Consider the following 20,622-nt stretch of genomic DNA (forward strand, 5'->3'; position numbering starts at 1 on the left):
AACAGTTTTGCAGATTGTCTGGCTTTTTCTTGTTAGAATGGGAGTGACATTCTCTTGTTGCTTTCTACATCTTAAGAGGAAGTGGAACTCTTCTTTTTCAGTTTCATGAAAATAATCAAAGGGGTTTCCATGCATTAAGTGCCCTGAGAGTGTCTCCTACTGCCTTCTAAGGCAATGTCCGTAGCTTACAGTGCTCACGCATTTTCTCATTTCTTTAGAGTTTGCGTTGTTTGTGGTCATTTGTATAGCTGACATTTACTGAGCCCTTAGTATGTTCTAACACTGTTCTACATGCATTAGTTCATTTCGAACCACCCCTGACTCCCCTCTTTTCTCTCATGCCCACATCCTATCTGTCAGGTGATCCTTTGGCTCTATCTTCAAAATATAACCCATTCCTCTAAAAACTAAAAATGGACTTAAGAAGGGCCTAGCAATTGCATTTATCTCAGAGAAATGAAGAGTTATTTTCATGGAGGAACTTATACACAAATGTTCATAGCAACTTTGTAGTGGTCCAGACCTCCCCAAATGTCCTTCAAAAGATGAATGGACAAACTGTGGTGATGAAGGATAGTTGGAAGAAAGGCAGGCAGGGACAAGGGGGGCACTGCCCTAAGAGGAAACCACCCTTAAGAGGATTTTATGCCACCCTGGAAGAAGCCCTCCCTCCTTTCCCACATAATAGATGACAAAACCTGATTGGATGACAGGAGCAGGGAGGGTTGATCAAATTAAGACAGCCCTCCAACAAAGCCCATAAAAACCCCTAGATACAGAACCTCCTCTGGGGTCCCCTCCCTCTTTGGGAGTTTTATATTCTATCATTCAGTAAACTTTACTATCACTCAATAAAACTTGCTTTGCTGCCCACTACTCCGTCTGGTCTACTCCTTAATTTTTCAAAGCAGCGTGACCAAGAACTGCGGGCACCGAAGGAAAAGAAATCCTGTAGCAGTGGTACATCCAGATCATGGGGTGCTGTTCAGCAATGAAGAAGAATAAATTGCTGGTACTAGCAACAACTTGGATGAATCTCCAGGGAATTATGCTTAGTGAGGCTAGCCACAGGGGGATACATACTGCACGATCCCATTTATGTAACAGTTGTGAATAACATAATTATGGAGCTAGAACTGCAGACTGCTGGATGTCAGGTTAGGAGTGGGATGGGAAGGGTGTGGCTATAAGGGAGTGACATGAGGGATCTCATAATACAGTTCAGTATCTTGATTGATTGGGTGGTTACTCCAGGCTATACATATGACAAAGTTGTATAGAGCTACACACAAATATATACACAAATGAGTGCATATATAACCGGTGAAATCAGAGTAAACTCTGGATTGTTCCAAGGTCAATTTTTTGGTTTTGATATTGTGCTGTTGTGCAATATGAGATGTTGGGGGGTAGGAGGGGAAGAGATATTGAGGAAGCATATTTGTACTTCTTTGTGTATTTGTAACCTCCTACAATTATTTTTTTTTAAGATTTTATTTATTTATTTGACAGAGAGAGACACAGCGAGAGAGGGAACACAAGCAGAGAGGAGTGGGAGAGGGAGAAGCAGGCTTCCCCTCCAGCACGGAGCCTGATGCGGGGCTCGATCCCAGGACCGTGGGATCATGACCTGAGCCGAAGGCAGACGCTTAACGACTGACTGAGCCACCCAGGCGCCCTAATTCTACAATTATTTTAAAGTAAAAATTCTAAATACACAAAGAAAAAATCTAAGAGTTGGTGCAGTGCCATGCTTTTTCATTTTTTTAAAAATCATGTATAACACCTAACTTAGTGCTTTAAGCAAAGTGTAGCAGTAAACGCTGAATTGTTGCAAATAATTGGGCAAAGATAGGGAGGAGAATGAGTATGTGATCCAGTGAGAGTGGGAAATAGAGCTGTCATTGACCAAAATGGAAACAGAGCCCCTATGGGAAAGAAGTGAGACAGAACTTAAGGAACATTTTCTGAAACACTGAATTTATCCATCTTGTTCATCACTGAACATTAAAGAGGGCTGTTTCCGATATAGTCTTAGGAACTCAGTACTTTTTTTTTTTTCATGAATAAATTCATTCCCCAGAATTGATTTTTCATGAATAAATTCACTGAAAGTCAGCATGTGTGAACTTTAGGGCTTCTGATAACCTGTGAATTAAATAATAATTTTCATTAGTTCAATTAAAGAATAATTATATTCCTCATTTCTAACTCTAAACTAAATGCTCCAAGGGGCACCTGGGTGACTTAGTTACTCGTCTGACACTGGATTTCAGCTCAGGTCATGATCTCAGGGTTGTGAGACTGAATCCTGCGTGGGGGCTGGGCATGGAGCCTGCTTAAGAGTCTCTCTCCCTCTGCCCCTCCCTGCTCCTGCTCTCTCTCTCAAATAGATAAAAAAATCTTTAAAAAAAAAATAAACTAAATGCTCCAATTTAGCAAGAGTTTGGGAGATCAAGTGCCATGGAGCTATTCTTATTACCTTTCTACATCATCCAAGCAAGGGGTGAAGCATTTGTGGGTACATAAAAGGCCAGAGTCACAAAGACTGAGGAAAAAAAACTCTCTTATCTCATTGTATTTTGATTTTGCGGTTTGTCTCCACCTTCTAGATTATAAACTCCCTTAAGGTAAGAAGTGTGTAGGCCCATCTGAGATCTAGAAAATAAACATTTATTGAAGGCATGCATAAATTAGACAAAATCCCTGCCCCAAGGTGCTGATAATCTAGTCGGAAAGCTATGACAAATATAGTAAAACTTTTTTTTTTTAACCTTGGTCCTGCTGGACCTGCCAAATGGGGAAGGAATACAGAATACTTGAAGAATGTTCATAAGCATGGCCAAAGCTTGTTAGGCAAAACAATGGGCAGATTAGTTTTGTTGGAGAGAAGATCCTACTTCAGTGAACTGTGGGTCATAGCCTTTAAGTTATACTCTGAGTGAAAGAACACAGACCAAAAAAAAAAAGTACTTATCGAATGATTCCATTCTGTAAAACCCTGAAATATGCAAATTAATCTAGAGCGACAGAAAGCAGATCAGTGCTTGCTAAGGGATGGGAATGGGGAGGAACAGGATGGAGGGAGTACAAAGGGAGGGAAGAAACGTGGGGGGTGATGAACATGTTCACTGTCTTGATCATGGTGATTTCATGAGTGTATACATGTCAACACCTGTCAAATTGTACATTTAAATATGTGCAGGTTATTGTACATCAAGTATTCCTCAAGAAAGCTGTTTTTAAAAAAGGGGTGCGATAGAGTCAGGTAATAGAGGATCCGACGGACAAACTTTTTCCCTGGGAGCAGTAAGGTTATATGTGAAAAACAAGTTAGTAAACTAGCGCTTAGAGTCAAACCAGGACTTAGCAAAGGAAAAGAAAAAGCAGAGAGGCATGTATTAGACCCGGGAACAATCGGCAGTCTGGTTAAGGTGGGTGGTGTATGCGTTGTCTGTGCGGGACAAATCTGGAGGGAACGGATGGAGCCCACAGTTAAATTTGGGAGAATTTTTTTCTGGCAGAAACAGACGAAGCTGGAGGAAGAACATGATTTGGGGTGAGAAGATGATGTGGCGTTTTGGACGAGGAGAGTGAGACCTCTGTCTAACGCACAGAGAAGCGGCTGGGAAACGCCGCAGCAGAGCGCAGGCATGGGCCAGGCCCAGTTAGCGCGCAGGTGGAGGCCGGGCCCAGCTGGCGGAGATGAGACCACGCCGCAACCCCAGGCTGGATCCCAGGGGCCCGGAACCTGAGCCCTCCTCCACTGTTGCCTCGAGCGCCATTCCGGTAGGGGAGACACATGTTGGTGCGAGTCCCGCCCAGAGATCCAGTGGAGACCCGGGGAAAACGCCCGACCCTTCACGGGAAGCCCGAGCGGTAGGTGGAGGCGCCCGTGCCCGGCGCGTGCGCGCGGCGCGAAGGGAGGCGGCCTGGAAGGGAGGGAGCGCGCGCCCTTCACGTGACCCAGCCCGCGGGCGGCGACGCACACGACGCGCCCCTCACGTGGTCTGTCTCCAGCCCCGTCGCCGGCGGAGGCGGGCGCGGGCGCGTCCCTGTGGCCAGTCACCGGGAGGAGTTGGTCGCACAATTATGAAAGACTCAGCTTCTGCTGCTAGCGCCGGAGCTGAGTTACTTCTTAGAAGGTTTCCCTGGGCTGTCCTTGTCCGGCGGCCTCTGCTGCCGCCTTCGGAGACGCTTCCCGATAGATGGCTACAGGCCGCGGAGGAGGAGGAGGTGGAGTTGCTGCCCTTCCGGAGTCCGCCCCGTGAGGAGAATGGTACTGGACCCACGCAGGCCCCGGCCGGGGCATGGCCCTGGGGGGTTGCTGGCAGGGAAGGGGGAGGACCTGACTGGCAAGTGTGCGTCCGGAGCCCTACTTCCTGGGGCGAAGGAGCGCGGAATTGCCTTGACGCTTCCGGACTTGCCCCGGCGGGACGGGAGAGCAGTTCGTTCGGGGGTGAGGGGCAGGAAGCAGGTAGCAAATCTGGCACGGTAGCTCGCCGCGGGAATCCCCAGAGCAGGGACCTGGCTCCAGCGAGGGCCCCTTGAGGCGGCAGAGGCGCGAGCCAGGGAGTACCTGCAAGAGCCGAGCGGCCGCAGCGCGCCAGACGCAGCGCTCAGCCTCCAAGCTCCGCATCTCCCGGGAGCGCCTTCCTCCTGGCGCCAGTTGCTGGCAGATAAGGGAGCCAAATGCTCTGCTCAAGTTCTGCTTGGAAAGGGAAGGAGGGCTGGGAGGGAACAAAAAAGGGATAGAGGACACGGGATTGGAGCTGTGCCTTGTTTGCTTGCGCAGTGGATACTCCACAGGTACGTTTTCCTTTTGGAGCCAAACAGGAGGGATTTGACGATATTGATGGTAGATCTGGTTTCCAGTTTTCTTTAGCAAGAATTAAGGATTTTTGTTGGGGGCGCTCCTATAGGTGCCGAGGCGATGTGTTACCTGGATTTATGTCGAACTTCACTTCCTCATCCGTTGCCCTAGAGAAGGGTTTTAAACCTACAGTGTGGCGTGGCGAGAGGGATTCGGTGCATTGCAGCTTTTGACGGAGCTTTTTGTTGTTGTTAAGGCGAGGAATCAAATTTGAAGGTTTCTTAAAAAGAAAGTAATTTAGATCAGGGACTTGAAGAGCGAAGTGTTTTTCTGGTCAGTACTTGAACTCTTGATAGGTTTCATGCAAACATCTCTCCCTCTGCTGGAGTCTGGCAGGTTTACTTTTCTCAGAAGTTAATTCAAGTGCCATACAAAAGCGAAACCACGAATATAGTTATACTACGAATAAATAGTGCACCTTACACTATTTTCCACTTTCTATGGTAATGTAAAGTCAAATAAAAGCGTCATTTTACTTTTTTCCTTAATTTTAAAAGAAGGGTTACCGACACCAGATTTTTAAATTTATTACTTAAGTGGGTTTTAAGAGAATCTATTTTGGGAGGGAAAGTTGAACGATATAGTGCCTTTTTAATGGAAAAAAGCAAACCGTTAATACTGACTCTTCAGTTATGTGTATAGGTTTTTTTTTATGGTAAATAGCATAAATCTGAACACACCATTTCACTATTTTGAAAAACATTTTTAGATACCTTAGAAAATGGGAATCAAGATGATTCATCATCTTCAAACCAACTTTGTTTCTAATGACTTTCTAGCGAAAGTCTGTAATTTCTTAGTCTTACCTCAGATACTCTTCTTAAATTCAGCCTCTTAATGTCTTGCCACATACATATTTTGAAACCTCACCTTCAAAAATTGAGATGTGGTCTGAATTTCTCCTGTTTCTGCTGTCTTTCCATTTATGTCCATTTTTTTATAGCAGATATCCCCCCCCCAGCCCCCATATGTTTGTATACATAAGTTGTGCACTGTCTGTGGCACATAATAAGAACTCAGTGTTGATTGATTGTACATGCTAACAATCCTCTTGATTCTACAGGGAGAAATTCTCACTGTAAAATTTGAAATTGAGGGTCTGATTTTATTTTTTACGTTGCTTGAGTCCTGACTGCTGTTGTGTGATTTTTTTTCCTTTACCATTTTCAATTAAATTATAGTGAAAACTGAAAACTGAAGTTGTCCAGTAATGATAATTTGTTGAGCCTTCTCAAATTTTAGATCAACACTGTCACCCAAAAGTTCACCAAAGTATGTTGTATCTACACTGCATAGTTCTTATTGTAAACTATTATTTAAAGTATTTGCTTCTGGGGGGCACCTGGGTGGCTCAGTTGGTTAAGCATTCTGACTCTTGGTTTTGGCTCAGAGTCCTGGGATCCAGCCCCATGTCAGGCTCCCTACTCAGCAGGGAGTCTGTCTCCCTCCCTCTCTGTCCCTCCCCCAGCTCAGTCAACCAACCGAAAAAAAAAAAAAAAACAAACCAAGATACCAGAAACACAAGTTTAAAACCTGGAGTGGAATCAAATTTTGTACAAAATTGTCTACCATGGCTACAGAAATATTTGTTTTATTCATTTGGTAATCACTTATTTAGTGTTTAATATATTCTTTTTTTTTTTTTAAGATTTTATTTATTTGTCAGAGAGAGCGCACAAGCAGGGGGAGCAGCAGACAGATGGAGAAGCAGGCTCCCCGCTGAGCAAGGAGCCCGATGCTGGACCCCATCCCAGGACCCTGGGATCATGACCTGAGCCCAAGGCAGACAATTAACCAACTGAGCCACCCAGGCGTCCCAGTGTTCAATATATTCTAAGCACTGTGATAGGCACTGGAGTGGCAAATACGTGTTAGACAAGTTTTCTGCTTTCATACAGTTTACATTCTAGTTATTTATAAAAGATCTAGTTGTTGTCAATGGAAGATGCATACATCATAAAACATTTAGTGTCTACTGTATTGCAAACACTGTGGTACTTAATAGTTTTGAAAGGCAATACAGATAAAGCCAGAAGGATGGTGTGATACTATTACATAGATTATTTTGAAAATATGGGGTAATCAAGGGGAGAAAGGAAAGTCTGGGTGGGTTTGCACAAAAGCTCATAGTAGAAGTGAGTCTTACAGAGTCAGTAGGAATTGGAATTAATCTGGAAGTAGAAGGGGCATTGAGTTGGTGGTTTTAGTCCAAGGGAACTGAACTTGAGAAGAGAAAGAGCATCCTTAGTTTATTCTGGGAACTACTGTATATATACTTTATGCAGTTAGGAATGAGTGGAGTATGGGATGATATGGGGTACTGGTGGGAGTGTTCTAGAGAAAGACAAGTACCAGATTTTTTTTTTTTTTTAAGATTTATTTATTTGAGAGCATGCATGAACAGGGGTAGGGGGCAGAGGGCAGAGGAGAGAATCTCAAACTCCCCCACCGAGCACAGAGCCTGATGCAGGGCTTGATCTCAGGACCCCAAGATCATGACCTGAGCTGACACCGAGAGTTGAACGCTCAATTGACTGAGCCACCCAGGTGCTCCAAGGACCGTCTTTCTGAGGGCAATGTATGTCATACAAAGAAGTTTTGATTTCATACTGGAGATGGTGGGGATCCTCTTAAGAAAACAATATGGAGGGTGAATGGTGTGTGTTTAAATTGAAAAGAGAGACCCGTAAGGAGGAGGCTATAGCAAGACTCTGACCAAGTGTTAAGGGCTTAAAACAAAGAAGTAGGAGGAGGAGGACAGATTGAGATGTTTAGGATTTAGAATATTCAGAACTTGGTTACTTGGTTACTTCTGTGGAGTAAAGTGTTTGTGTGTGTTGGCAAATGTCAGTAATAAGAACCAGACATAAAATGAAAGCATTTCGTAGTTGAAGTCATTACTTAAAATATGCAAATGTAGGGACGCCTGGGTGGCTCAGCTGGTTAAGGGCTGCCTTAGCTCAGGTCCTGGGATCCAGTCCTTCCTCGTGTTCCTTGCTCAGCGGGGAGCCTGCTTCTCCCTCTGCCTGCCATTCCCCCTGCTTGTGCTCTCTCTCCTTTCTCTCTCTGTTGAATAAATAAATAAAATCTTTAAAAAATATGTGCAAATGTAATTCTTAAAGGCAATACTTAAAATGTACATTTTTGGTTTTTATTTTTATTTTATTTTATTATTTTTTTAAAGATTTTATTTATTTGACAGAGACAGAGAGCAGGAGAGCACAAGCAGGGGGAGCAGCAGAGGGAGGGGGCCAAGCAGGGAGTCTGGTGTGGGGCCCAGAGCTCAATCCCAGGACCGAGGGATCATGACCTGAGCCGAAGGCAATCGCTTAACCAACTGAGCCACCCAGGTGCCCCTGGTTTTGAGGGTTTTTTTGTTTTTTGTTTTTAAAATTTTTTTTTATGACAGACACAGAGAGGGAACACAAGCAGGGGGAGTGGGAGAGGGAGAAGCAGGCTTCCAGCAGAGCAGGGAGCCCGACGCGGGGCTCGACTCGGGGCTCGATCCCAGGACCCTGGGATCATGATCTGAGCCGAAGGCAGACGTTTAACGACTGAGCCACCCAGGCGCCCCCTGGTTTTGAGTTTTAAATGAAGGTTTGTTGAGGCGCAAGGAATTGCAAAAGTTTGAGAGTTCCACCAATCAGATATTTTTGGTCTAGTGCTCCGAATACTCTTTAATATTCTAATATGGGAGATTTCATACATAAAGAAATATAATAGGAAAATGAATCACCATACATCCATGACCAGTTTTGACAGTTTGAAATGTGTATTTTGTGTCTTCTATTACTCCTCCCATTCCCCCTCAAATGGATAATTTAAAAGCAAACCTCAGACATATTTCATCTATAAATAGTTCATTGTGTATCTCTCTAAAAAGATAAGGATTCTTAACACACCCATATTACTATTAGCACATCTGAAAAATCAGTAATTCTTTAATATTATTAAATATTCAGCATATTTCCCTGATTGTTTCATGTTTTTCTTCATTTGGTTTATTTAAATCAGCATCCAGAGAATTCCATACAGCATCTGGTTGATAAATAAGTCTTTCAGTGTCTAGTAACCCCTCTTTTTTTTTTTTTTTGTCTTATCACTTATCATTTATTTAATGACAAAAATCCAGATCATTTGCCCTGTAGAATTTCCCACAGTTTGGATTTTGTTGGATGTATCCATACAGTGTGATGTAACTTGTTTCTCCTCTGTTTCCTGTGGTTAATCTAAAGACTTGATCAGATTGTAGTATGATATTTTGGCAAGAGTACTTCACAGGTCGTGCTACATATCTTGTATTGCATCACATTAAGAAGCACATGCTTTCTGGTTGTTTTTCTTTTTTTTTGATGTTAAGATTGACCAGTGGGTTTGCTGTTTTTAGCTGCCTGATCTTTCAAAATGTAGAGTTCTTGGTCAGACACTTACATAATAGTTTTAGTAGTAGCCGTTGATGGTTATTGCTATTGATCTGTTATTTCATTCTAGGTTTTTCTTTCCCCTTATTTTTATTTTATTTTATTTTGTTTAGAGAGAGTAGGGGAGGGGCAGGGTGAGAGGGAGAGAGAATCTCAAGCAGGCTGCACACCCTGTGTGGAGCCCACCTGGGGCTTGACCTCATGACCCTGAGATCATGACCTGAGCAGAAGTCAGGAGTCAGATGTTTAACTGACTGAGCCACCCAGGTGCCCCTCCCCTTATTTTTTGGAGGAACCTTTCAGTATATGATTAAATTTTAGTCTTTTTTTTTTTTTTAAGTGACTGCTCCTTAAGTGCCTATTTTATTTTGTTTTGTTTTAAAGATTTATTTTTGAGAGAGAGAGCAAGAGCACGAGTGCGTGAGTTGGGGGCAGAAGCAGAGGGAAAGGGAGAGAATCTCAAGCAGACTCCCTGCTGAGTGCAGAGGCCTGCATGGGGCTGGATCCCACAACTATGAGATCATGACCTGAGCCGAAATCAAGAGTCACACGCTTAAATGACTGAGCCATCCAGGCCATTAAGTGCCTGTTTTAAGCTTGGTACCTAGAGGTACCCAAATTCAGAATAGTTGAGATTAGTTTAGGGTGAGTATTATTTGGCTCTCTGTGGGGATTTGAACTGAGTTACTTATGTGAGTTGATATAAAATAACTTAGATATATGTCACTTTTAGAAGGAGTTTTGCAATTATTAGATTAGTTTGAATATGAATGAAATTTTGACTTGGAAAATTGGACCTCTTCTGGTTTATCTTTATAAAAAATGCAGGACTCAATTCCAGGACCCTGGGATCATGGACTGACCCACCCAGGTGCCCCCAAATCACACTCTTTTATGAGCACTACTGTTATCCTCTCTGTAAAAAGCAGATGATAATCTTTCTTCTCTTTGATCTCAGGAACAAAAATAGTATTGAAGTTTGTGAAACACTATTTGTCCCTCCTTGCATCATGAAAACATGTTAATAACTTAACACCTCAACTATTTAGCTACCAGACTGCTGGAAACCACAACTTGTGGAAACCCAGCTCCTCATGGAAAGAAAAAAACTTTTGAGTCATGCCATTTTGGGAATATCGCAACCTTGAGCCCAGAGTTCACTGTTTGAAAAATAATGTACAAAGTGAAATTTAGTAAGTTTAGTTACCCATTTTCCTCTGACAATTTGGTAGTATGTTGGGAATGAATAGAAGAAAAGTTATCTGAGAAGCAGACTGTTACTATAAGACTGAGGAAACACTAACTAGACTGGAAAGATAGGGCTGTATATCACCCTTTAGTATGTGAACCATTAGTCTTCCTTGTCTTCAAGGGTATAATATACAATACCTAATACCCAGAAGGTACTCTTGATTAAGAAAAGTGTGTGGGGCGCCTGGGTGGCTCAGACGGTTGAGCGTCTGCCTTCGGCTCGGGTCGTGATCCCAAGGTCCTGGGATCGAGTCCCGCATCGGGCTCCCTGCTCCTTGGGAGCCTGCTTCTCCCTCTGCTTCTCTCTCTCTCTCTCTGTCTCTCATGAATAAATAAATTAAAAAAAAAAAAAAAAGAAAAGAAAAGTGTGTAATAGGCTTTAGACAGATTTTCACAATATCAGCTAACATGTATTAGCATTTAGTTGTGGTCATTGTTCTAAATGCTTTACATGTATCATTGTATATTATTACGCTCAAAATTCTATGAAGTAGGCACTGTTTTTTTCTTCCATTATTTATGTAAGGAACAGAGAGGCAGAATTGCTCACCAAAGGTCGTAAGGCCAATAAGTGGTGGAGTAGATATTGACTCATTAAATTAGGCACTTGAAGAAGGACCTTAATACTCAGAGGCATGTATATTTGTGAAATCTAAGATGGCCGGTGTTATGTTAAGTAAAAAGTTAAGGTCATTTAAATGTGTTACCTTAAAAAAAATTATTTTACCAGATTTTTTTCTTCAAATGCTATAAAACTTAGAATTTCCTTTTTTGCCAAATTGCTTTGTAATAACTTTTGGATAGATTATTCACATTTCAGTTATATATGTTGTATTTTGACAGAGTACAGAGACTTACTAGTCAGAGGGGATCACTAGTAGTTGGAAAAATTATTAATTAAACTAAACAGATTTCTATGATGGGTAGAACTCTTGAATAAAAACTCTAAAAACCTAATAACAAATGTTATCAACAGAGTATCACACTACTCAGGGATAGAGAATAGCTTGATATAGTTTACTCACAATATGAAGGCTGCAGTTTTGTAATAGAGAATGTCCTAATATTTTCTTTAGATTTCTCTTTTTCAGATTAGCTTTTGTGGCATCATCTGAAAACATATCAGTCATCACTGAATTAGATTAATGTGATGGATCCATTTAATTCAACAGATTCTGTTGCTTTGGGAAAAATATTTTTTTAGGTTTACAAGGAGCCAGGAATAAAAGTGAAGAATTTAAATTGTACTATTTGACTGCAGGTATATAACTAATTTTAAGATAAATGTATATGATTTGAATTCTTTAGTAATTGTATTTTGTTTTGGAATTCAGATAGATGAGAGTGATTGTAATATAATAGGCATCCATGTTCCTACCACACAGCTTGAGAAATAAAATATTACAGATAAAATTGAAACCTTCCATGTACTCCATCAAAATCTCATTCTACTTTCCATTTCTGCAGACATAACTATCATCCTGTTGTTCCTTTGCATGCTTTTGTAGTATTGTCACAAATACATATATATACACACACACACACATATATACACACACATATCTATGTCTATATAGAGAGAATATATAACATATATTTAGTTTTTATAAGTTGTTGATATTTTTAAGTTTTATATATATGGACTTTTAGTGGACTTTGTTGTTTTTTTAAATCAACATTAGGTTTTGGAGATTTATTCATCTTAATAATACATGTAAGGTCTAGTTTACCCCTTTTATTTTTATTTTTCTTTGTCTTTATTTCCATTCAAAGTTAACATTCTGCTTCTCTGCAAGACAGCCTTGCCATGCATGCTCATAGCGGCTTTTTAGTTTGCTTCTTCTAACTGCTGAATATTATTCCATTATATGAATATACTGTTATCCATTTTACTGTTATTGGGCAGTTTATTTCCAGTTTTTTACATATAATGATGCAGTATTATGTATCATCTTATGTACAAGTGTGAGAATTTTTCTAGGATGCATATATCCAGAAGTTGAATTGTAAATCATAGGATAGATGCATCTTCAATTTTATAGATATTGCCAAAGTGTTGACCGAAGTAGTGTGGTTTATATTCCCTATAAAGTATATGTGAGTTCCCAGTTCTTCCAATATCTTTGCCACACTCATTGATTGGGTTCTTTTATTTTGCCAGACTCATGAATATGAAATAGTTCCTCATTGTTTTAATTTGCATGCCACTGACCATTGAGTATTTCAGGTTATGAGTTTCTGGCAGTGGTTCCCTCCTCTCGTGAATTGCCTATTTATAATCTTTGCTTGGTTTTCTATTGGTATCTTTTTCTTATTTATTTACTTGTAGAAATTCTTTAGGTATCCTGAATATTTTTGGAGGGGGGGCGGTTTATGAGCTACAAATATCTTCCCCAACCTGTAGCTTTTTATTTTTCACTTGGTTAATGTTAGGCTATTTACTTATTTTTAGATTGTTGATGTAATTGGTTTTTAATTTAGTGTAATAATTTATCAGTATTTTCTTGTTTTTTTAAGCTTTATTTTGGTAATTTCCACACCCAATGTGGAGCTTGAACTCACAACCCCAACTGAGCCAGCAGGCGTCCCATCACTGTTTTCTTTATAGCATATGCCTTTTCTTTTCCTGGGGTCATAAAGTTATTCTATTTTTTTTTGTAGAAATTTTATTTTATATTTTATTTTTTTAAAGATTTTATTTTTTTGAGAGAGAGATCGAGAGAGAGCACAAGCAGGAGGGAGGGGCAGAGGGAGAGGGAGAAGCAGACTTCCTACTGAGCAGGGAGCTTGATGTGGGGCTCTATCCCAGGACCCTGGGATCATGGCACATGCTTAACCGACTGAGCCACCCCATTTTTGGTAGAATTTTTAAAGTTTTGCTTTACACATTTGACTCTAATCCATCTAGTATTCATTTTTGGATTTAGTGTGGTAGTTCATATACCACAGAGTAATAGTTCATATTTTCTCCTGATCTGTATTGCTCTCCATCATATGCCAAGTTTCCTTAAAGGTAAGTTTCCATTTCAAAGCGATTTATGCCATTGTTCTGTTTGTCGACTTCAGTTATTTAATATCTTAGACTCCAAGGTATGGCATGATGGCAACTGCTCATACTTTTCTTTATCAAACATTCTCTATCCCACAAATCTAGAGCAGTATTGGGCCATTAAACAACAGGGGTAGCAATCTCCATGAGGTTGCCAGGAAAGCAAAACAGAAAATAAGGTTGGATGTAGTAGGACTCTCTTTACAGACATAGTTATGGTATGAATTTGATTCAGTTTAATTTTTTAATATATAAAATTTGACCAACTATTTGTTATTTCCACTGAGGCTATTCAGTAGTGTCTTTAAGACCCTCTTAGAGGGTTCACTAATTATCAACAATTCCCAATTATTAGTTAAGTAGTTGGCAGTCAATTAAGAGAAAGAACAAAACTCTAAAGGACCTATAAGAGTGCCAGAAGGTCAAATGAGTTGGGCTCTGGTAGAGGAAGTCAGAGTGCCAGCCTAGTTCAACATTTTGCTTTGGGCTAGCCTTAATTTTTCTATGTCACTGCCTGTGCCATTGTTGGCAGGCATATTGACCTCTGTACCAATTTTTCACATAACTTGAAATTTCTAGGTCTGTAGTGTCATTTAATTTTTTAAAAAATTTTATTTATTTGCAGGGGGCAGAGGGAGAGGGAGCAAGGGTCTCAAGCAGACTCCACGCTGAGCATGGAGCCTGATGTGGGGCTCAGTCTCACAACCCTGAGATCACAACCTGAGCTGAAACCAAGAGTTAGACACTTACCCGACTGCATCACCCAGGCGCCCCGTCATTTAATTTTTTTTAAAATTTTTTATTGTTATGTTAATCACCATACATTACATCATTAGTTTTTGATGGAGTGTTCCATGATTCATTGTTTGCACATAACACCCCCAGTGCTCCATGCAGAAGGTGCCCTCTTTAATACCCATCACCAGGCTGACCCATCCTCCCGCCCCCTCCCCTCTAGAACCCTCAGTTTGTTTTTCAGAGTCCATCGTCTCCCATGGTTCGTCTCCCCCTCCGATTTCCCCCCCTTCATCCTTCCCCTCCTGCTATCTTCTTCTTCTTTTTTTTTCCTTAACATATATTGCATTTTTGTTTCAGAGATACAGATCTGAGATTCAGCAGTCTTGCACAATTCATAGCGCTTGTCATTTAATTTTTTAAGTATATGCATTTTATTAATATGCATAAACTTTTTTTTTCCCTTTTGAGTATGGGTCACATTTCCTGTTTCTTCTCTTTCTTTCTTTTTTTAAGATTTTTTAAGATTTTATTTATTGATTTGAGAGAGAGAGAGCACGAGCAGGGTGGGGGGCAGAGGGGGAAGCAGGCCCTCCGCTGAAGAGGGAGCCCAATGCGGGGCTCGATCCCAGGACTCTAGGATCATGACCTGAGCTGAAGGCAGATGCTTAACCGACTGAGCCACCCAGGTGCCCCTTTCCTGTCTTCTTAAGTCTAGTAAATTTGAATTGTATCATAGACACTGTGAATGTTACCTTATAGACTCTGGGTTCTGTTATAGTGTTCTTGATTCTTCTTAAGGTAGTTGTTAGGAACTCAGTGTTTATGTTCCCCTGAATTCTTTGTTGAAACCCTAACCCCCAATGTAATGGTACTTGGAGATGGGGTCTTTGGGAATAATTAGGGTTAGATGGGGTCATGGGGGTAGGGCCCTTTTTTTTTTTTTAAAGATTTTATTTATTTATTAGAGATACAGCGAGAGCAGGAACACAAGCAGGGGGTGTAGGAGAGGGAGAAGCAGGCTCCCCGCAGAGCAGGGAGCCCGATGTGAGGCTCGATCCCAGGACCCTGGGACCATGACCTGAGCCGAAGGCAGACGCTTAACAACTGAGCCATCCAGGCACCCAAGTTAGGGCCCTTATAAGAACCACCAGAGAGCTTGCTCTCTCCACCATGTGAAGACACAGTGAGAAGACCGCTATCTGCAACCCAAGGAGAGAGCTTTTACCCAGACACTGACCCTGTTGACACATTGATCTTGGATTACAGTTTCTTTAACTGTGAAAAAATGAATTTTGGTTGTTTAAGCCACCTAGCTTATGGTATTTGTTATGGCGGTTCCAATCAGACTAAGAGTTGATTTACTTGACTGTACTCAAATTCCATACTCTTATCTCCTTGTGGGTAGCAAAAGTGTCTGTTCAGTTATTTTATTCTTAACTGGGCTGCTTGGAGTCTGCCCCATATGCACATACGTTATAGGTCTGCTAGAGATTTGAGCATAGTTAATATGCAGTATTTAGGATAGGCTTTATGTGACTTTCTCCTTTGAAGGCCTTTTCCCATCTCTTTCTTGCTGCTATTGTCACTTTGGGACTTGGTATTGTGTTTTTTTAAGCCAGTAAGACTGGGATTTCTGTTGGGAATTTTAGCTGTTCAGTAATGTGGAGCAGCAGGGCTTGTTATCAGGCAAAAAGCCTTAAAAAATGGGAAACTCATTCAGTGCTATTACTTAATTTTAAGTGTAGACTTCAGTCAGTTTCAGCCCGTTAGTTGTTTTTTGTTTTTATTTTGTCCAGATGCATGGTTGTTATTTGTAAGAGGGTTAGTCTACTAGAACTAACATAGCTGGCAGCTCCTTTCTAATATTAATATGTAGAATCATAGAGTCTTTAGTTGTAAAAGTAGACTGATTTCCACTTATCTTGAAGTAGAATTTTTAAAGCAATCTTTAATTTTTCCCCCCAAATTTTGCCATTAGCATCTAGGCAGGAAGGATATGCTGGTACTAACTTATGGAGAGAGTAAAATGTTAGAAGGTTTATTCATAATATGTGTGCCCCTTATTGCTGAAAGACAAAGAATTTATAACTTATGGAATTTTGAAGCATTAAAAAAATTGTTGAGATTTGACAGTGTGTCATGCATTGTGCTGAAACACCTTGCATGGATCATTTTATCTTTAGAGCAGCATTATAAGGTAGGTATTGTTATTAGGTCAAAAGGTCAGAAACTTGCTTAAGGTTGCATGGATAGTAAACAACCAAGCTAGAGTTCTAACTCTGGTTACTCTGACTCCAGAATTTCTGTTCTTTAACCACTGGAAATCACAGAATTAATCTTTAAGTTTCCTTCTAGGGCTGGGGCGCCTGGGTGGCTCACTCCGTTAGCATCGGACTCTTGATTTGGGTTCAGGTCATGATTTCAGGGTCTTGAGATTGGCTCCTTGTTGGGCTCTGTGCTGGGTGTGGAGCCTGCTTAAGATTCTCTCTCTCCAGGGGCACTTGAGTGGCTCAGCCATTAAGCGTCTGCCTTCGGCTCAGGTCATGATCCCAGGGGCCTGATGCCAGGGGCCTGGGATCGAGCCCCGCATCGGGCTCCCTGATTGGTGGGAAGCCTGCTTCTCCCTCTCCCACTACCCCTGCTTGTGTTCCCTCTCTTGCTGTGTCTCTCACTGTCAAATAAATAAATAAAATCTTAAAAAAAAAAAAAAAAAAGATTCTCTCTCTCCCTTTCCCTCTCCCCCTCCCACCCGTTTGTTCTCTCTCTCCCTCCCTCTCTCTAAAGAAATAAAATCTTTATTTTTATTTTTTTTTAAGATTTTTTTTATTTATCTGTTTGACAGAGAGAGAGCAAGAGCAGGAACACAAGCAGGGGGAGTAGGAGAGGGAGAGGTAGGCTTCCCAGGGAGCAGGGAGCCCAGTGCGGGGCTTGATCCCAGGACCCTGGGACCATGACCTGAGCTGAAGGCAGACGCTTAACGACTGAGCCACCCAGGCGCCCCTAAATAAAATCTTTAAAAAAAGATTTCTTTCTAGTGCTAACATTCTGTTTGTAGTTAGTTTTTACTTTACCTAAAACATTTAAGTTTAGGAATTTTCAGGTTTGTGTTTATAGTGTGCCACCTCTTGGTAAAACTCAGTAATGCAGCCGAGCAAAAAAAGAAGTATAAAATTAGGAATTTATATATGTGTTTAGAATCCAAGGCACATTTTATTGGGTATCTGATGGCAGAGCAGAAACTCAGCATTTCTCAAAATGCAGAAACCTCTCATTGGAAAGGATTTATAACCGTCACCTGGGGTATGTGACTCTCAGGTGTGTGAAGCTGATCCCTAATGTAATAAATGAGGGCCATGAACAACAAGAATGCTGTTGTGTGGGGAGAATATATTTACATTTGACAGCTACACAAAGTGAAAGGCAGTTAGCCCTTGAAATAAACAAAATTGGTGAATATTTAAGGTAGAGGAAGCTGTAAGAGATAGTCCTGAAACATGCTTAGGCAGGCACAAAATTTGGTGAAAATTTGTGAGCATTAAGAGTGATACAATTTAAGTGACTTAGCGAGGCGTTTTACTAAAGTTTGGATCGATTTGCCAGTTAGAAACTACTATGGAAGAGTTGAGGTTGTGAAGGGATAGTACTGGCTGTTTAGAACAAGAATGGTAGAATGAAACTAATTTGTGAACAAGATTTGTACTAGGTCCTGAAATCCCAACAGCATTCCTGTTTTTAGTAGTTATATATTTTATCAAAATACTCAAAAAATGAATACCTAAAGTGACTAAAGTGTCTTAGGTTGATGGTGATTGGAAAAGACCATTGTTTCTGGAAAAAAGCTAGGTATGTGTACTCAAAGTACTAGATTTTTTTGTTCACTGGTATTTAGGTTTTATGGTTATATATATAATTTATTTAAATGCTTTTGGCTGGGGGGGAGGGGCAGCGCAGAGCCTGATGAGGGGCTCAATCTCATGACCCTGAGATCAGACCTGAGCTAGAATCAAGAGTCGAACGCTTAAGTGACTGAGCCACCCAGGCACCCCTTAAATAAATGCTTTTTCTATTGAAATTCTTGCAGGAAAAATAACTGTTAGTGAACATCTAAAGTTCTTTAGCCCTACCCTTTTTTTCCCCATCATTGAAAAGCAGATCTTAATACAAGGATCTGCTGGGATGGTAGAAGTGTATAGAGGTATATTAAGTGTTGAAGAAACCGTGTAGAAGAATCTGAAGAGCTTGGCACATGCTTGTTGGATTGAATTGACACAGTAGGGACATGAAAGATCCATGGTTTTATGGGATTCAGAGCATGGGTTGATATACCATGTCATGTGGACCAAATCTGGCCAAGACCTGTTTTTTATGACTTTGAGTTAAGAATCATTCTTACATATTTTTAAGGGTTAAAAAACAAAATAAAGAGTATGTGACAGAGAGGGTATGTGGTCCAAAAAGCCTTAAAACATTTACCAACACTCTTTGTTGATCCCCCATTTAGAGTATAGCCATACCTCTCTAGTAGGACATTGAAGGAAGCATCAGTTTAATGGGAGAGGTGTTCATTTGGGACCAGGTAAATTGTGCATGTTGTTGAAAAATAATGATAGAGGTAAATTTGAAGAAAGAATTAGAAACCAGGACTGTATTAATACATTCTTGTAGTTTTTTTGTTCTTCCTTTTTTTTTTTTTTTTTTAAAGACATCATGCTAAACTAAAGGATTTGGAAATTATCTCTTGTATTCATTCCTTTACTAGTCCAGGAGCCCATTGCCCCTCCCCCAGATACTGGTGGCTCTGGTTTACTTTTACTTGTCTCTCTTCCACACTAATCTTCCTAACAAGAGCTCTGATTATTTTTATGTTAGATGCTACTTGGGATTCATTTTTTTCCATATATAACTAACTCCTAAATTAAATGTCTGTGAAAATATTTTTATTTACATTTAGTAGAAAGACATAAGGTATGAAAGGTATATATACCTGTGATTCATTTTTAGGAGTATTTCAATGAATACATATCCAAAGTTTTGCAAACTTTAGACTTAACTGGGCCATTAGTTCATTGCTGTAGAGCAGTCATTTTGAAATCTGTTGAACTAATTCCTCCATCCCTACCCCAACCCTGTTTGAACAACTGTAGCTAGAGTTGCTTCAGGCAGGCTGCAGCTAAGGAGCAGAATAGGGGGAAAGCTAATACTAGTTAGCAGTAGTTAGTAATTAACAATACCTTTTAGGGAGAGACAGAACTGAAAGACACCATGAGAAGGACATGCTTTCACTAGCCACTGGTCCCAGAAAGAAAATGAGACATACTTGGAGCTCCCTTAAGCCAGCTAGACTTGAAGCTGAAAGTGGAGCTTGGCTCTGCAGCTGACTGCCAGCCCAGCAGAAGAGGTAAAGAAAGGAAGAACAGATAAGGAATCTGAAGATCAGAGAATTTTGGAACTTGCCTGGGGTCACAAAGAACGTAAGCAGCAGAGCAGAGATTTGAACCTGACACCCTGACTCAAAAGCCTCAACTCTTAACTACATGGCTGCACAGAAGTGAGGAAGAACGCTCATGTTGGGACTTTGAAAAACAAAAACTAAAAAACAATACCTTTTAGAAGTATGTCAGCGCTTCTGGTTTTTTTTTTCCATGTTCAGAAAATTATATACAGAACAATCACATAGGAATTCCCCTTTTAAAGTTATTAATGTATTTCTACTCAGTGGCTTATTTAAAGCATATCATCAAGTGGTCTTGAAATACCTTAAATTTCTCTTAAAAAGTCAGTCATGGAACACTACATCAAAAACTAATGATGTAATGTATGGTGATTAACATAACATAATAAAATAAAATAAAAAAAAAAAGACTGTAGAGGCTTTGGAGTCAGGGCAAACTGTTAGCTATGTGACTTTGGACAATTCCCTAACTTCTATGTCTAACTAGTCTCTGCCTCTATAATGTGGGGATACTAATAGTACCCGGTTCATAGGATTACTGTGAGCATAAGATGACTTAATGCATATAAAACATTTAGAACAGTGCCTGACAAACACACTGTATCTACCACTTAAAGTTATCTCTTGTTATTTGTACTTTGGGCAAAGGGTTTACAAAGATGCAATGTCAACTGTGTTTTTAGGCAGCATCTTTTATGTGACATATGGGTAAATTAGGATTGGGAAACTATATCTAGTAATAGAGGAGTCATAGCTTTGGGTTTTCCTTTGTGCAGTGACTCCTGAAACTGGGCATTTCCCTTGTGGGGGACCTTGGAATCTATGAGGTTGTTACAAG

The 20,622-nt window shown here is 40.6% G+C and overlaps 1 protein-coding gene across 4 annotated transcripts in view; it reads left to right on the forward strand.

Moving 5' to 3' along the window:
• The first annotated feature begins 4,011 nt into the window (after positions 1-4,011).
• Positions 4,012-20,622, forward strand: part of TRPM7 (transient receptor potential cation channel subfamily M member 7) — a 118,227-nt gene continuing 101,616 nt past the window's right edge. For all 4 annotated transcript variants that reach the window (XR_010405020.1, XM_045900083.3, XM_064570481.1 and 1 more), the window contains exon 1: positions 4,012-4,279. Coding sequence is in view for 3 of the 4 variants with exons in the window: in XM_045900083.3 (XP_045756039.1) it covers positions 4,277-4,279 (3 nt within the window). In the remaining variant the exon portion in view is untranslated. The remainder of the gene's footprint in view (positions 4,280-20,622) is intronic.

Source organism: Mirounga angustirostris, unplaced genomic scaffold (assembly GCF_029215605.1).
Source record: "Mirounga angustirostris isolate CCGP_5_RB_7025 unplaced genomic scaffold, mMirAng1.0.hap1 SCAF_9, whole genome shotgun sequence".
NCBI lineage: Eukaryota > Metazoa > Chordata > Mammalia > Carnivora > Phocidae > Mirounga > Mirounga angustirostris.